The following is a 17,304-nucleotide window of genomic DNA, read 5'->3' on the forward strand; positions in this document are numbered from 1 at the left end:
GATCACAGGTACTTCCCAAAAGACTAATAGTGTTGAACATCTTTTCCTATGCACATTTGCCTTCAAATTGACTACACAGCACTGAAATTTGGGGAATTGTAACTGAATTAGTTTAGCAGGGGCATGTGGTCTAGTTACTAGTAAAGAAAACTAAGTGGGGGTGTTAATTGGTGGGGAATATGGGATAAAGTTCAGATTTTCTTTTCTTTCTCTTTTGGGTTTGGGTTTGGGGCTACACTAAGGTGTGCTCAAAGATTACCCATGGGACTTGAGAGATCATATGTGGTGCCAGGGATTGAGCCTGGGTCTGCTGTGTGCAAGGCAAGTGCACTACCTTATCTATATCTTTCCAGTCCCTTCAGTCAAGCTTTTCAATTTTTTTCTTCAGGATGAAAGTTGGTGTCCTTATGAGACATGATACTAACATGGAGGGAAATGCAGGAATTTCAGAGAGGGGAAAAGTTGTCAAAGGAAAGGAGGGTGCAGGTATGGAAGTTAACTACCTAGGCTCCCTAGAAACAAGGACTTGCCCTCATATACCGGCTGTGTGGTCATGGAGTTAGGTTTTCACTCTAAAGTTTTTACTGTGTTTAGGCACTGGTATGTACAAATCTATTAATAACAGTTTCAGGCATACAATGTTCTAATTCCAGCTCACTACCAGTGTTAGTACCAGTCCTTCCATCAACAACTTGAGGTTCCTTCTTTCTTCCCACCCCACCTCCTTAAACAAACTTTTGTTTTAACTTTTCTTATTATATTTGGGGTCACATTTTGGAAACACTCTTTTAATTGCTTCATTTCCTCATGAATTAAATGCCTATGAGTGGTTAAGGAGAGAAAAGGTCAGATAGTTGCCAGAGATTGAAAGTTGTGAACTCATGAATGTCTGATTCCTGGGTTGTATTGCTTCAGCTCACCAGGCCTTAGCTGAACTAGATTTCAGAGTTCAGTTAGTTGAACTGTTAAAGGTTTTTCAAGTTCTACCCTGCTTAAGAAAATGATGCATTAGAGTCTGTATTCCAGTCGAAGTGATTTAGTTGCTGTCTGTTGAGTGTTTATCTGCCTTTCTGATCTCAATGGTGGGGATACCACGTATCATTTTATCACCATCAGACTGTGGTATTCAAAGATTGTCTGTTTTTTGACACTTGGGTGGGAAAGAAAGTTCACATTCAGCCTGAAGATGCAAAAATAACCTTAATAATCGGAAGACAGCTAAAACAAAACTTAAAATAACACAAGGAAACCCTCCCCCTTTTTTCCTTCCTGTTCAGGCCTGGAAGAAGCGCTGGTTCATCCTGCGGAGTGGCCGGATGAGTGGTGACCCGGATGTCCTGGAATACTACAAGAACGATCACTCCAAGAAGCCACTGCGGATCATCAACCTGAATTTCTGTGAGCAGGTAGATGCAGGCCTGACCTTTAATAAGAAGGAGCTCCAGGACAGCTTTGTGTTTGACGTCAAGACCAGTGAGCGCACCTTCTATCTGGTGGCTGAGACAGAGGAAGACATGAACAAGTGGGTCCAGAGCATCTGCCAGATCTGTGGCTTCAACCAATCTGAGGAGAGCACAGGTAGGACTGACCTAAACCTACTTCTGAAAGCTTTGAGGCTAAGATGAGCTTTCAGATCCCCTGGGTGCAGGGATCAGAGAGTAGTCAAAAGTGTTGCTCTTGCAGCGACTGGACAAGAGTAAGAAGGGACTGGCCAGAACAGTAGAAGGACCCCTAGGCCCCAGTTTTTTCTAAAATGGGAAACAAGACAGTTGGTATTGAGTGAAGCTAAACCAATTTTGAGGTTTCTTCAATCATTCAAGAATTGCCTCATCTCTCTATGCCGCTCCTTTCTCCTACTTACCACTTCATGTCTCCATTATTTTCTTTTTTCATTACATATCTTCACATTGGTATTCTGTTGCCATTCCATTGGGCCATCCAAACCTTGGTCCCTTCTCTGCTCACTTTTCATGTTCTCTTGTCCACTTGTTTCAGACTGTTTCATGAAGTGACACTTACCAATCATTTTAGAGAAATTTTGAGTTTATTGACTGGTATTGTTGCATTTATATGGATCAGTCCACTTTTAGTCACTGGGAGGTGGATAACCAGAATGAAACAAACTGTTTTATGTTTGGGTTGTATTAACCTTCACAAAAGAATGATCCGGTTTTTGGAGATAGGCTTCAAATAGGAGGAGTATTTTTTGGACATTTTTTGGGTATCTCCAATTCTGAGGTGATTGGGGAGCCAGTTTTTCCTAGAGCAGACAAAAATCCTAAATCATAAGTTTTTGAATGTGGTTACATAGAGGAATTTGAAAAGCGCATTTTAAAAAGTTGGTACAAAAATAAAATAAAAATTATTGATTTACTGGACGTAGGTCAAGTGAGCTGAAAATCTAAGAGGTGAAATTAGTGTCGTGTGTGTGTGTGTGTGTGTGTGTGTGTGTGTGTGTGTGTGTGTGTGTTGCTATTGTTTGACTTTGGGGCCACCTTTGGTGATACTCAGGGATCACTGCTAGATGTTCTCAAGGGATCCTCTATGGTGTTGGGGATCAAACTGCAGCCAACCCTGTAATCCTTGTACTACCACTTGAGCCCTGGAATTAATGTCTTTTTCCTTTAATGGGGTGGGGACTATACTTAGCTGTTTTCAGGAATTACTATTGCCTCTGTCTTCAGGAATCACTCCTGGCAAGGCTCAGGGCACCATATGGGGTGGTGGTTATTACACTGGGCTATCTGCAGGCAAGGCAATTACCCTCCTTATTATACTATTGCTTGAGTCCTGGAATTTGTGTCTTTTAAGAACTTTATGCTAAAGAGTTTAGGACTCAGCAATTTATTTTCTATAAATATTTTGCACCACATTCAGTTGTTTTATATTTCTTTTTTTTGGATTTTTGGTCTGTTTTCAAATAAATTTCAACCCTTTTTTATATTAATATCTTAATTTAAATACCTTGATTACAAATATGATTGTAGTTGGATTTCAGTCTGTAAAAATACCCCCCTTCACCAGTGCAACATTCCCATCATGGATGTTCCAAATCTCCCTCCTTCCCACCCTACCCTGTCTGTACTCTAGACAGGCTTTCTACTTCCCTCATTCATTTACATTGTTATGATAGTTCTCAATGTAGTTATTTCTCTAACTGGATTCATCACTCTTTGTAGTGAGCTTCATGTCATGAGCTGGAACTTCCAGCCCTCCTCTCTTTTGTCTCTAAAAATTATTGCTAGAATGTTTTTTATTTTTCTTAAAACCCATAGATGAGTGACCATTCCCCGTCATTCTCTTTCTCTCTGACTTATTTCACTCAGCATGATAGATTCCATGTACATCCATGTATAGGAAAATTTCATGACTTCATCTCTCCTGATGGCTGTATAATATTCCATTGAGTATATGTACCACAGTTTTTTTCGCCATTCATCTTCAACCCCTTTTTTAAAAAACAAAATAATTCTTAGCTATTAACAGATAAGCATCTTTGGAAATATATTAGAAATGCACATTTTGAGCATTGGTACAGAGTTTATTGAATCAGGAGCCTTGGGGTGCAGCCCAGAAATCTGTCTTTTAAATACCCCACCAAGTGATTTTCATGCACAGATCCGTTTAGAAGTCTCTATCTGTTACTCAGAATAGAATTTATGGAGCAGAGCAACAGCCTTTTCCTGGACTTTGTTAGAAAAATTGTGGTCTTCTGCACAGACTTTCAGAATCTGCATCCTTGAAAAACTTTCTGTTTTGAAATATTTTTAGGTTTACATAAGAATTGCAAAATTGGGGCCCGGAGAGATAGCACAGAGGCGTTTGCCTTGCAAGCAGCCGATCCAGGACCTAAGGTAGTTGGTTCGAATCCCGGTGTCCCATATGGTCCCCCATGCCTGCCAGGAGCTATTTCTGAGCAGATAGCCAGGAGTAACCCCTGAGCACCGCCGAGTGTGGCCCAAAAACCAAAAAAAAAAAAGAATTGCAAAATTGTACATATTCTCATTTATCTTCCCCTAAGATTTCCCTAATGTTACTCTCTAATGTAAACATTTTGCAGTTATCAAAATGAGGCAGTTTGTGTCCATTGGTTCAATACAAATTCTAGTTTATGGGGATTTTTTTAAAATAATAATTTCTTTATTAAGCACCATGCTTACAAACATTTTTGTAGTTGGGTTTCAGCCATAAATGCACACCCCCTTTACCAGTACAACTTTCCTACCACCAATGTCCCCCCCCACCCCCTGTTTTACTCCTCCCTCATCCCCTTCCTGTCTTTTAGACAGGCATTGTTTTTTGTTTGCTTGTTTTTGTTTGGGGGCCACACCTTGTGGGGGCCACACACAGCTTAGGGGTAACTCCTAATTATGCAGAAATTACTACTGGGGTCAAACCCAGGTCAGCTGAGTGCATGCAAATGCCCTACCTGATATGCTATCTCAAGCCCCAGTTTATGTGCATTTTACCTGTTGCTTTTTTGTTGATTGGAGGGGGGCAGTCCATTAGGATCACAATCAGTGGTGCTCAGGACTTAGTCCTGGCAAGTCTGGAGAATTAAACCCAGGTTGGTTGTGTGCAAGAAAGTGCTTTACCCTCTTTACTTGCCCAGCTCATAGCATAATGCTTTGAAAGTTTATTCATGTTATAGAATATTTTATTAATTTATTTTTTCCAGATGAATCACTTATGCATTTTGCTGATGGACATCAGACTGCTTTCATTTCTTGATTATTATGAATCACATAGTGAGGAATAGTCCTATAGAAATTTTATATGAACATATATCATTTTTCTGGAGGTTATGCCCGGAAGTAGAATTGCTGTACAATAACTAGTAAACGGGAAGCACCCAAATGTCCAACAATAAACAAATGGCTTAAGAAACTGTAGTCTATATGCACAATGGAATACTATGCAAGTCACAAGAAAAGATGACATGTAGTTCACAGCAACTTGGGTGGAACTAGAGGGCATTAGATTAAGAGAAATAAGCCACAGGAGAACAAATATCGATATCACTTATTTATATTGCATAAAGAAGCAAATCAAGGGTACAGAAAAGTTCAATTAATGATATAAACCCTGAGCACTGCATCACTGACCCCCTCCCATCCCTGTACCATGATACAGTGAATGGACCAGAGTAACACAAGGACATTGGTGGAGGGGTTAGGGCACATTGGTGGTGGTAAAATACATCAAAACAGTAACTGAATCAGCAGTGATGGAGGTAGGTTGGGAAGAAGGGTAGGGAGAGTGAAGATAGGGGCCTAAAGTAGCATCCAGAGGTGGAGGGTCATAGGCATTTTGGTGGTAGTCAGCCACAGTAACATTGTACATCCATACCACTAACTTTAACACTATTGTTACCAAACTATAATTTTTAAAAATACAAGGTTTTCTGTTTTATAGTGGAGATACCTGGTGGATATATTTTGGCCAAGTGATAGAAAGTGACATGACATAGGGACATCATGTGCCCCTAACTTGGTAGACTGGGATAGGGACATCACCTTTGTAGTAGTCTCTGCTGAGCCAGTACCATCTGATTATGAGAAAACACCAGGCAGACTCAATTGAGGGACAATACAAATATAAATATGAATACTGATAGTACACACAGGGACTGTTGTCTCACCTGTTTACCAGTCCACATTTTTATTTTATAATCTCAGTTTACACTTTCCAAGGTTAAAAGACTAGAAATATTGAGATACTGTCAATGTGGAAGAAATGGACATGAGCGTTAGAAATATTGGGTGGGGCCGGAGAGATAGCATGGAGGTAAGGCGTTTGCCTTTCATGCAGGTGGTCATCGGTTCGAATCCCGGCGTCCCATATGGTCCCCCGTGCTTGCCAGGAGCAATTTCTGAGCCTAGAGCCAGGAATAACCCCTGAGCACTGCCGGGTGTGACCCAAAAACCACAAAAAAAAAAAAAAAAAAAAAAAAAAGAAATATTGGGTGATCCTAGATAGGATAAGGAGATACAGGACACTAATGAAAACAGGTAAGAAGGCTAGAGAGTTAGGATAAAGTAAGATGCTTGCCTTGCATGTAACCAACCTAGGTTATCCCTGGTACTATCTATAGTTCTCCAATCCCCAATAAGAATGATCCCTAAGCACAGAACAAGGAGTAAACCTTGAGCACTGCAATGTGTTGCTCCCAAAGGGAAAAAAAAGCATGCTAAATGGAGAAGACACAGTAGTATAGATGATAATCTTATTTATGTGACATTTCCAGATTAGACAGATCCACAGGGACAGGAAGTTGGTGACTGTAGGAAGGAATGAAGAGTAACTGATGAATACAGGGTTTCTTTTGGAGACAAATGTTCTATACTCAGTAGTGAGAATTGCAGCTGTATTTAAAAACTGCTGAAGTCTGTGCTTGTAATGGTAGCAGGGAATATTAATTATATCTCTGGTTTTGTATTTCCAAGTTCCTGAGATAATTCCAGCAGTCAGCCAGGTTGGGGGTCTCTGGACTCAGGGTCCACTCCTGAATACACTGCTCTGTGTTTCACAGGACAGTCCTGCCCAGGTCTGAAGTACCTATTGTTGCAAGACCTTACTCTTTCTAGATATTTAAGTTTTAGGAGTGTAGCCTATGTTTATGGGTTTTTGTTTTTATTCAAGGCATTTCTGTACACTCATCTTGGTTTCAGGTCCATGTCACAATTCTAAACCTTTTATGAGATGATCACTCCAGTAAGTCAGCTTAACCTTTCTGCCATGAGGAGTTACTGAAAAATCTGTTTCTGGAATGTGGGCACTTAAGGTTTATTCTCTTCAGGTCTGTTGATCAAGTGACTGAGCCTTGAAACATAGTGCCAGAATGTTTCCTTCTACCTGATGACTGGAAGTTTGTACCCATTGCCTTTCCCATTTTCCCCCACCTATGGTCCAGGCCACAAAGAACCAGGACTGGTTCTGTCCGTTTGTTTTTGAAATTTGAAATGCTTTGTAGATTTGCATGACATTCTGGCAGGGGGACCAGGCTCAGCTTCTCTGCATTCCAAGTTGATGTGTGTTCTGCGCCTGTGTTTTACATTCACATAGCAGTAGGATTATATCGTGTTTGTCTCTCGCAGTCTGATTCATTTCACTTAGCATAATCCCCCAGAGGAAGATTATCCTTGTTGCAAATGATAAACTCTCCTCCTTCCTTTATTGCTGGGTTATTTACCATTATTTGGGTTACATTTTTTTTTATTCATTTACTCACCCATTTCTATGTCATGGGGTTTGTGATTGGCAGTGAAAATGGTTTTACAGATATGTTTTTATGGTCATGATTCTGTTACTTTAGATAAGTATCCATAAATTGAACAGCTGGATCATATAGTAGTTCTATTTTTGAATTCTTGAGCAATTTCCAGTTTTTTTCATAGTGTCTTGCCCATTTACATTTCTACTGACAGTGCACAGAGGGACTGTTCTCTCTCCATGCTCACCAGCTCTCATTTTCATTTTATAATCTCAGTTTAACAGGTGTGTGGTGTGACTCATCATGATTTTGATCTGATTTGCATTTTTCCTGGTGATTTGTGCTGGGACACACCTTTTATTTACCTGAAGGTCATTTGAATGTCTTCTTTGGAAAAATGTCTGTTCAGGTCTTGGATTGTTTTTTTTTATAGAGCTTTATTTGGAGATTCATTTGTTTGATATGTTTTACTATTGGATCCTGAATTTCTTATATATTTTGTATATTAGCACCATATCACATATGTGGTTTGCAAATACTATTGCAAATCCCATTCCTTATATTGCTTTGCATTTTTGTAGATGGCTTTATTTGAAAAGGCTTTTTAATTTGACATCTTTTTACTTGCCTGGTTTTTGCTTTTGCCTGCTGATTTGTTGTTGTTGCCTTTAGTTTGATTGTCATGTCCAAAAAACCATAGCCAAGATTAATGTTCAGGAGTTGTTGTTATTGGTGTTTTTTGTTTTTTTTTTCATTTTTTCTTAGAGTTCTATGGTCCCAGGTTCATCATTGTTTTTGATCCATTCTAAGTCAGTTATTCTAACTTGTGTAAGATGGTATTCAGTTCTATTTTTTTCCCATGCATCTGTTCAATTTCCTGAATCATTCATTGAAGAGATGATCTTTTCCCTGGAGCATTTCCTTGGCTCCTTTATCATTTATTGTTAACCACATACATATGAGTATTTATGGACATAGTATTGGACATTGGACTGAGTATTTTGTTGTCATTGTTTCTTCTTTTTATAATTAATACATTTTCATTAAATCTCCATAAAATACACACTTACAAAGTTGTTCATGATTGAGTGTCAGTCAGATAGTGTTTAAACACCCATCTCTACACCAATGCACCCCAACCTCTCATCCCCCGCCAAAAATATCCCCAGTTTCCCTTTTGGTTTTTGAGCTATACAAGCAGTGCAAAAAGCTTATTCCCGACTCTTTGCTCAAGGATAACTCCTGGAAGGGTGCCAGAGATCAACTCAGGGTTGGCTACATGTAAAGCAAGTCCTTTAACCTCTGTACTTTCTCTCCAATCCACCATTGGTCTGTATGTCTTTTATGCCAGTATTATACTGGTTTTTATTTTTTTTTTTATTTTTAATTATGAGAACAATGATGCAAAGAGGAGAAGGTAAAGTTACAGTGGAAGGACAATCGCCCATAAACAGAGTTCTCAAAAGAAATCCCCTTGCTGATGCCTAAATATTGAACTTACAGTCAAAGAACATTAAGAAAAATAAGGCAGAACCCATGTACAATTACTTTGTCCACAAGTCCCCCGATTGTAGTACATTATAACATTTCTTAGCAGTACACAAAGCAATCTAAAGCCATGAGATTTATGTGACTCCTTAAACATTGAAGGCATAGCATTTCTTTTTATATTTTCATGCACATGCATATTAGCTTAAGTTAACATCAAATGTTTAAGGTTTTTTTTTAAGGGTTAGAGTCAAAAGAACACAGTAAAAATGGTGATAGAGTGGCAAATATTGTTTGTATAGGCCCACCAAAATATGGGGGACATGGAAAGGAAAAGCCTTGGTCTAAATACAAGGAGACCCTACCCCTGAAGTTTCCTGGCATAAAACCAATTCTAGGCTCCAGGAAAACTAGTTTATTCAATCCAAGTCATTGTCTGTAGTGCCAATACAGTTTTATTTTTCACGCAGTCTCTATTGTTGGCATCAGGTTTCTGTATTAAAGATCCTGGAACCTGCACATCCTACATTGAAGTCAGGCGGGTGTGGAGTATCCTCTAGTTTCACCTCACAATTAAGGGGCAATACAGAAAGACCTGTCCCGAAAGCAGGTCATTATTGTTGTCTTCTCAGTGTTAAGGGAAGTCTCTTGAGTAGGTTGATGTCAGAACAGTGGTAGGGTCTTCCTTGGTAGAGGATTGCCTCCAGGTGATGTTATAGACAACCTTGGATGTTTTGTAGATGTCTTCCCTTGTAGATGGAGAATGCACATTTTTCTGAGGCCTGTGCCAGGTCTTTATGTCAATGTTCAGGGTGTAAGATTCCATTGCACTACAAGATTTGTGTTTTCCCATCTCTATTAGATAAGAACTTATTTGTATATATAGTATTTTCCTGTTTTAACGTGCCTATGCAAACAAGAAATAAAGCCATGTGGCATATCAGAGTATATGGGGGCGTAAGAACACGTCCAACAATACTCATGACTTGGTTCAAACATAAGCATTAAATTGAGGGACTCTTTCACCAAATTCCCTATTGAACAGTTCACAAAGAGAAGCAAAGATAAAGGGAGTGGGGATCATCACTGTATAAGAAAATATTCAGCAAGAGTTATAACCGTCAAAGAAAACACACATAAAATGCTGAAAAGACATACGTGTCTTTTTTATACCTTTTGGAACAGTTTTGGGGGGGGGTGTTAAATCCAGGGCACCACTTGGTCTGTGACTTAGAACTCTACAGTACTTAAGTTAAAAAGGGTAAATGTGGAGTAATGATGATAGGGGATGAGAGAGTTAAAGAGAAAAATGATTTTTTGTAGGTGTGTGCAAAAGTGCAGAGTACAAAATGGACATTCTGCATACATAAAAACATAATTCAATGATAGTGAGTACTATTAATGGACCTTGTGCATGCGGGGGCTAGAGCAGTTTTGAAAATATAGACTGGTAAGATATTACCAGTGACTGTTTCACCCAAGTCTCGCATGCCATTCCCCCCCCCCCACCAGGCTTGGTTAAGAAGGCCTCTGGCATGGCGAGGCCTGCCGAACCCCATGCTGCTAGAGACTCCCGGCTCCCAGGAAGAAAAGAGATCCTTCAAGAAGCTGGGAGGCCAGAAGTTCAGGGCCCCCACCCAACCCTTCCCTAAGGAGCTGAGTGGGGAATGGGGGAAAGCCTTAGGTTACCTTCAAGCTCCGCCAAAGGACCCACCTCGCTGGCTTGCCAGGCATGTGGCCAAGGAAAGCCCTGGAGATCTGGAGCAAGGCGGTAGAGGACTGCTGGGGTCACCCAAGTCCCGCACCCCCCCACCCAGGCCTGGTTAAGAAGGCCTCTGGCATGGCGAGGCCTGCTGAACCTCATGCTGCTAGGGACTCCCGGCTCCCAGGAAGGAAAGAGATCCTTCAAGAAGCTGGGAGGCCAGAAGTTCAGTTCCCCCACCCAGCCCCTCCCTAAAGTTACTTATAACTTTAGAAATTGTGATTATTTCCAGTTTTGTTCTTTTGTCTCAGAATTGATTTTTAGCTATTTTCAGTTGTCAATTTAGGAGCTTTCATATAAATTTTAAGACATGTCCCCCCCCCCTTTTTTTTTTGCCACACCCAGTGATGCTCAGGGGTTACTCCTGGCTATTCGTTCAGAAATCGCTCCTGGCTAGGGGGACCATATGGGATGCCAGGGGATCGAACTGTGATCCGTCCTAGGCTAGCACCAGCAAAGCAAACACCTTACCACTGTGTCACTGCTCCAGCCCCAAGACATGTCCTTTAAAAATAAAGAAAAAAAAGTCACCAGAATGAATCTTGACAAGGGATTACACTGAATCTGTAGGTGGCTTTGAGTAGTATGTAAGAGCTATCTTGTTCTTATACCCTCCCCCAACACACTCTTCCACTTATTTGTATCAGTTACTAATTTTTGAGCAAGGGAGTATTTTTACTTTGCACTGGTTCTGTCATCATGCAGTCAGTTGACTAACTCTACTGCCCTAAGACTCCTATGATTATCATTTTCATTGAGGAGAGATCATGAGCAATCTTTTCTTGTTGTATGGCTTTTCCCCTTTTCCCCATATCTGTGTCAGTGTTGGCTTCATGAATTGGGTGCTGGATTGGCCTTTGCCTTATTATGCATGCAGGAATAAAGGGCCTCAGCTAGTGGAAGCCCTGGCTAGGCTCTGCTCTGTTCCTGGCACAGCATAGCCCCTGAGCTCTGCTGGTGTGGCTTGGTGCCTCCAGCTCAAATGAACCAAGTCGTGAAACCACTCATGCCCCCCTCAGTACTGCTTGGAAGATAACACACCGCCCCACACACACACACACATAGAAAGAAGACATATATACTGAGTTGGTGAAGGACGGAAAATAAGAGAAATGAAACAACTAAAATAGCAGACAGGAAGAACTCAAATACTACCCCCTTCTGCCTCAAAGCTCCTTTAATTGTGGGAACAAAGTTCAAGGAGTGACTTTCCTTTTCACTAATGCTCAGGTCCTTTCTCAGCCTTTATTGAGCACGTACTTCCTGCCGCACACATCATTCCTCCTTCACACTGGATCCCAAGTTTGAGAGGAAGAGGGACAGAGGGGGAACCCAGCCCTGTGCCACAGCTTAGGGAGGGCAGAGCATCATGGTGGGGGCACAGACACTCCAGCCAGTAAGTATTCTTTCCAGTGGCTGGGTATATTAAAAGATAGATCTTTTGAAACCTCTGCTTCCTTTGATTTTTATAAAATAAAGTCTGTTAAAGTGATTTTTATTAGCTATCCAGTACTTTGGCCAGCAGGGTGTAGGCATGCCAGCCAGTCAGAGTTTAGGGTTTCTTCTTAAGGCTTTTTCTTGCTCAAGCTCACTGAGTCTGACTTGTCTCAGGTTTCAACTGTGTAATTGGCTCTACTTAAATTTAGAAGCTTTCTTTAAAGTGGGTCACACCTATAAAACCCTCAGGAAAGGTGCCAGAATGTGATCACTGCCATTTATCCCCCCCCCCCCTTTTTCTTTTTGTTTAGCTGAGTCAGAATGTGAGGCAAAGCAGGGTGGTAACACTGGCTTTCCTGCTGAAGGACCAAATTTGATTCAGTCACGCTCTTCACTGTGTTAACACCTTTTCAAAACTCATGCTGATGCAGGGCTGGAGCATGTGCTTTATATGCAGTAGGCCTAGAGTCAATCCTAGGTCCTCATCCAGTTTCCTGAGCACCCCTAAGGAAGGAAGGAAGGAAGGAAGGAAGGAAGGAAGGAAGGAAGGAAGGAAGGGAGGGAGGGAGGGAGGGAGGGAGGGAGGGAGGGAGGGAGGGAGGGAGGGAGGGAGGGAGGGAGGGAGGAAGAAGAAAGAAAAGAAAAGAAAGAAAGAAAGAAAGAAAGAAAGAAAGAAAGAAGAAGAAAGAAAGAAAGAAAGAAAGAAAGAAAGAAAGAAAGAAAGAAAGAAAGAAAGAGAGAAAGAAAGGAGGGAGGGAGGGAAGGAGGGAGGGAGAGAGAGAGGAGGGAAGGAGGGAGGGGGAGAGAGAGGAGGGAAGGAGGGAGGGAGGGAGGGAAAAAGAAAAGAAATAGTCTTCAGTTTTCCCAGTAAAACAAAAGCAAAGACTCCTCTTTGTCTACCCGTCTGCCTTAACTGGGTCTAGATGGGCCCCCACTCACCACACCCCCAGAACTCCTTAATGCAGCACTGTCTCATGGTGCCAGCAACCCAGCTCCCTGTCTGCCAGTGTCAGCACCTGCTTATATGGGGAGCACTTTGTGCTGAGATCAGACTTTTTGTGGACATGAGTAGAAATCACTTGCATATTCCATAGGGTATCTCAACATTTAGATTAAACACCAAATACAGATTCCTGCTGAAAATTCAGAGTGCTCCTCGAAGGCAGGAGGATATTTGACTCAATGCCCCACACCCAGAGAGTGACAGGGCCAAGAGCATGCTGGAGATTTCATGGCCCTGATCCCAATGTTGTTTGCTGGGATGGATATATTACCTGACCCCTTCTACTAGGGATCCCACACTGGCTCATATACCTTTCTCTACTACACAGGGACCTCAAGTCCTTAGCTGGAATATCCCCAGCTGCTATAAACTGCTCAGCAAACTTTGAATGATCTATATAGGTTGAGGGCAAGGTTGCCTGACTTCAAGTCCCATCCTGGAGGGCTCAGAGCTATAGTAGAGCAGGTAGGCATTTGTCTTACATGCAGTCAATCGGGGGTCAATCCCCAGCACCACATATAGTCCCATAAGCACCACCAGGGGTGACCCCTGAGTGAAGAGACAGGAGTACTTATTGGTAGAGTGTCCCCAGTGTCCCCTGGTCTTTGTGATAAGCCATCACTGCTGGGTCCCATAGAAAAGTCTTTCTCTAAAAAACCTCCTTCAATGATATATTCCTTTTTCCTTCCTTTCCTCACCTTTTTTTTTTTCTTAAAAAGTTGTGATCAGACCCATATAGAATTGTAAAAGCTTTATTTTTTTCAGGCAGCTGAAGGAGGTTCTGTGGCAGATGCTCTCCCCCTCCCGCCCCTTCCCTCTCTCCCTCCCTTCTCCTTTCTCTCTTTTTCTCTCTCTCCTTCCCCCCTCTTCCTCCCTCTTTCCATCCCCCTTCTCTTATAACTTCTTGCTCTCTCTATCACCATCTTTCAGTCCTTCACATATTTCAGCCCCAAATGCCTATAATAAAACCTGTCTAGGATGAAAACCAGGCCGGGAGTGAAGTGGAGTTTGAACATTGACAGCAGGGTTGAGGCACCACCTGTTGATTGAGTGTTCTTTCCAAGAAGGGACAAGGGATGATGCCTAAGAAGGAAAAGCAGTTCTAGGAGCAAATGTCATGGCGTTTTCCTATCACATGTATGCTTTGCTTTTTCACTTGATGGGTATGTGCTTATGTGCATGTGTCCACACACACATGAAATTAAAAAAATCTGATCTTCCATGCGGAAGCAAACTAGTCTATGTGCAATTACTGCACAGAAATCTACTCTGAGCTGTGTTTATGAGCAGCTGACCCAGGTCCTCACATTTGTGGCCCAGACTAGGCAGCTGTCCCTGACCAGATGTACCACACACACAAAACCCAGCTCTCAGCACAGCCTGGGATGAATTATTCATGGACCCAGGAGTCATCAGCTGTTATGAGAGCCTCCTGCCTTTGGCCTTTGACTACTTAGCGCCAGATCTCCAGCCCTTTCTGCTTCTGCCTGAGTTTATTCAGTTGCTGTGCTGCAAGCACCTGCTTACAGGGCATCACCTGCTGTGTGTGTGTTGGGGGGAGGGAGGCAGAGAGAGCCAGCCCAGGTGCACAGCACAACACTGGTGGCCACATGCAGTTTTCCATGGAATGACTATTGTCACAATGAAGATTGCTCATCTCTGCAGAGATGTGAACAAGATGGGAATTAAGTCAGGGGGTTTAAGAGGACTTCAGTGTCTTGAGCAGGGTTTCTCAACCTTTCCCCACCTTTCAAACCTGTCCTACCCATAGGCCTTCTAGTCTTTTGCCATGCTTCTTCGACCTCCTCATTTAAAGTTTCCCCATTGGTCCCTAGTTCTGACTTCCTGCAGCCTCCTTTGAGTACAAAGGATCAAAGTGGAGCAGACAGGGCTGCCAGCTTTGGTGCCTGTGGGAGGCATAGGGGCTCATATTTTAGACATCCTGGGTGAAAACTCCAAATTTTCTTCATCTCAGGGCTCTATTATGAGCTCTGACCCTGAACAGGGGCTGGTATAACCATGACATTTTGTACATTACAAAATAGCCTCCAAGGAGGAGAACTGGACATTTATAAATGGCCAGGTAGCACCTGCATAGAAAGCACAGTCAGTAATGTCAGCTTATCAGTGCTAGTTTTAGAGGACTGAGCAGAGATGAGGTGCACTTCAGAGTTGCCTGCAAAGTCCTTTGAGTGGCAGCTCAGCAGTGCCTTTTGTTCTTTTATTGGGGTGGGGGTGATGACACAGCCAGTGATGTTCAGGGGTCATTCCTGGCTCTGCATCCAGAAATTACTCTTGGCAGGCACCGGGGACAATACGGGATGCTGGAATCGAACTCATATGGGCCTTGTGCAAAGCAAGCACCTTAAGTGCTGCACTGTTGCTCTAGCTCCAAATGTTTTTTGTTTTGTTTTGTAGTGATTAGGGCTTACTCCGAGCTCTGTGCTGAGGAATCACTACTGATAGGCTTAGAGGATCTGGGAATAATCTGGGTCAGCTGCATGGGTCAGCAAATGCCCTACCCACTAGACTGTCACTCCAGCTCCTCAGCACCATTTGAATCCCAGAGCCTTATTTGTAAGTTTGAATGATTTAAGAATAAGGCTGAAGACAGCTTTGTACCTTCTGTTCTCTGATCATTTTCCTGCTAGAGCTTCCTAGAGGGAGAACTGAAGTTGCCATAAGCCTTTCAGTGTCCCAACCCCCCCAACCAGAGAAACTGCCTGCTGCTCCTTTCTCTACAAATCTTGTGGGTGAGGCTTCCTTCTCCCCTATTTAATCTTTGAGTTTCTCCAATAATTCAACAACAATATTATTTTAATGTCTGGGCCCCAACTAGGCCCCAGTAATTCCATGGGAACACTGGTGGGGTCTCAAGCATACCATGGAAGCACATGGTTGTGGGAATAAGGGGGAACACTTCAAGCAACTCCTTCTCCTTAAGACCAAATAGAATGATGGTGCTTTCCAGGTCAAGACCTCTGACCCCAGGGGGATTTCTGAGAGCAGGAAGGGCTGTTGCAGAGCTCAGCTGGTTTGGGCCACTGCTGACCAAGGTGGGTCCCTTCCCACATGACATAGTGAGGGCAGAGCTGGGGTGAGGCCAGGATCTGCAGCCTCATGAAAAAGGCAGCAAAGGGCTTTTCTACAGACTTGCCTTTTTATGTATCCTATTTCCAACTCTATTTAGCTCTCTATTTCTATGGAGGACCCCTGCTAGAAGCTTCTAGCAAACTGGGTGGCAAGTGCATCTTCTCTCCAGGCTGACACAAAGGAGGAGGAGCTGCCAACTCTGTTCTAGAGAAGCAGAGAAGGGCAAGAGGCCCGACCCCAGCTGAGAGGCGGAGGTCACTGTCAGAATCACCCACCCTTTCTCCATGGAGAATGAAAAATAAACATCCAGCTCACACTAGCCAGACCTGAAATCTTTGTGCTTTCCCCCCAAAAAGGAAAAAAGTTATTCTAAGAGACCCTGAAATCACAGGCCTTCTTCTTCCTGCCTCTTTTGTGTATTGCTTTTGGTCAACAGCTGGGTCTGGTCACCCCAAGAGTAAGTAGGCCCAGAGCTAGGACAGATGCTTAACACAGCCCCAACCCACTTGGAGTGGACCCCAGGGTAGGATGTTAGGGGGAAACAGAGAAGCTGGCCTTGTTTGTCTCTCCCTTTTCAGTTTGTGTCTTCTTGCTTGCCCTTGTCTTCCTGGCCTCCTTCTTTCTCTTGCCCAAGAACAGGTGCTGGGCCCACACCATGAGAATGGGGAACTCTGAGTATTGGATGCTTTGTGTGGCCCCCAAACATCTTTGTAGATGACCCCTCCCCAAACACACACATTTTTAGTTCCATGAGTGGCTTCTAATAATCTCGTATGATACTAAATAGGCCTCACAACATATTCCAAAGCTTAGTCTAACACCTACCTTCAGCTGTGGGAGAGTCAGGACTGAACACTTAGTTGCAATGTCACCTCAGACCTGGCAACTGCAAAGCACTGCTTAAAGCAGTCTGGAAGCTGGCTGTTTTGGGACTACACCCAGTGTATTTGAAGATGGAACAGGGCAGATGCTTTTGCCCTGCATGGTTTCTCCAGTTCATTGAAAGATTTTAATTGTGACTTAAACATTCAGTACAGAATTTTTCTAGTCTGAATTGGGTCAGGACACTGATGTTTGATCTCACATTACTGATTTAGTTGGTATGGAGATCCCAATGTCTTCATGGAGAACAAGGGGCTTCAGGACCAAAATGATGATGTTCTAACTTTTAATTTTTGTTTGCATGCTTGAGAGCCAGATCTTGCAGGGAATATAGCAGATGAGACAAAGGAGGGAGGAGGGGAGAGTCAAATGCTGCCAGCTGGAGCTGGGCCCAGACAGCTCCTCCTTTTCCTTGGTGACCTGGGG

At 42.7% G+C, this 17,304-nt stretch overlaps 1 protein-coding gene across 1 annotated transcript in view; it reads left to right on the forward strand.

Annotated features, from left to right (window-relative positions):
• GAB2 (GRB2 associated binding protein 2) overlaps positions 1-17,304 on the forward strand; it is a 179,862-nt gene that overhangs the window by 123,718 nt on the left and 38,840 nt on the right. The window contains exon 2 of the mRNA XM_049780279.1: positions 1,278-1,578. Coding sequence (XP_049636236.1) covers positions 1,278-1,578 — 301 coding nt within the window. The remainder of the gene's footprint in view (positions 1-1,277; positions 1,579-17,304) is intronic.

Source organism: Suncus etruscus, chromosome 9, assembly GCF_024139225.1.
Source record: "Suncus etruscus isolate mSunEtr1 chromosome 9, mSunEtr1.pri.cur, whole genome shotgun sequence".
Lineage (NCBI taxonomy): Eukaryota > Metazoa > Chordata > Mammalia > Eulipotyphla > Soricidae > Suncus > Suncus etruscus.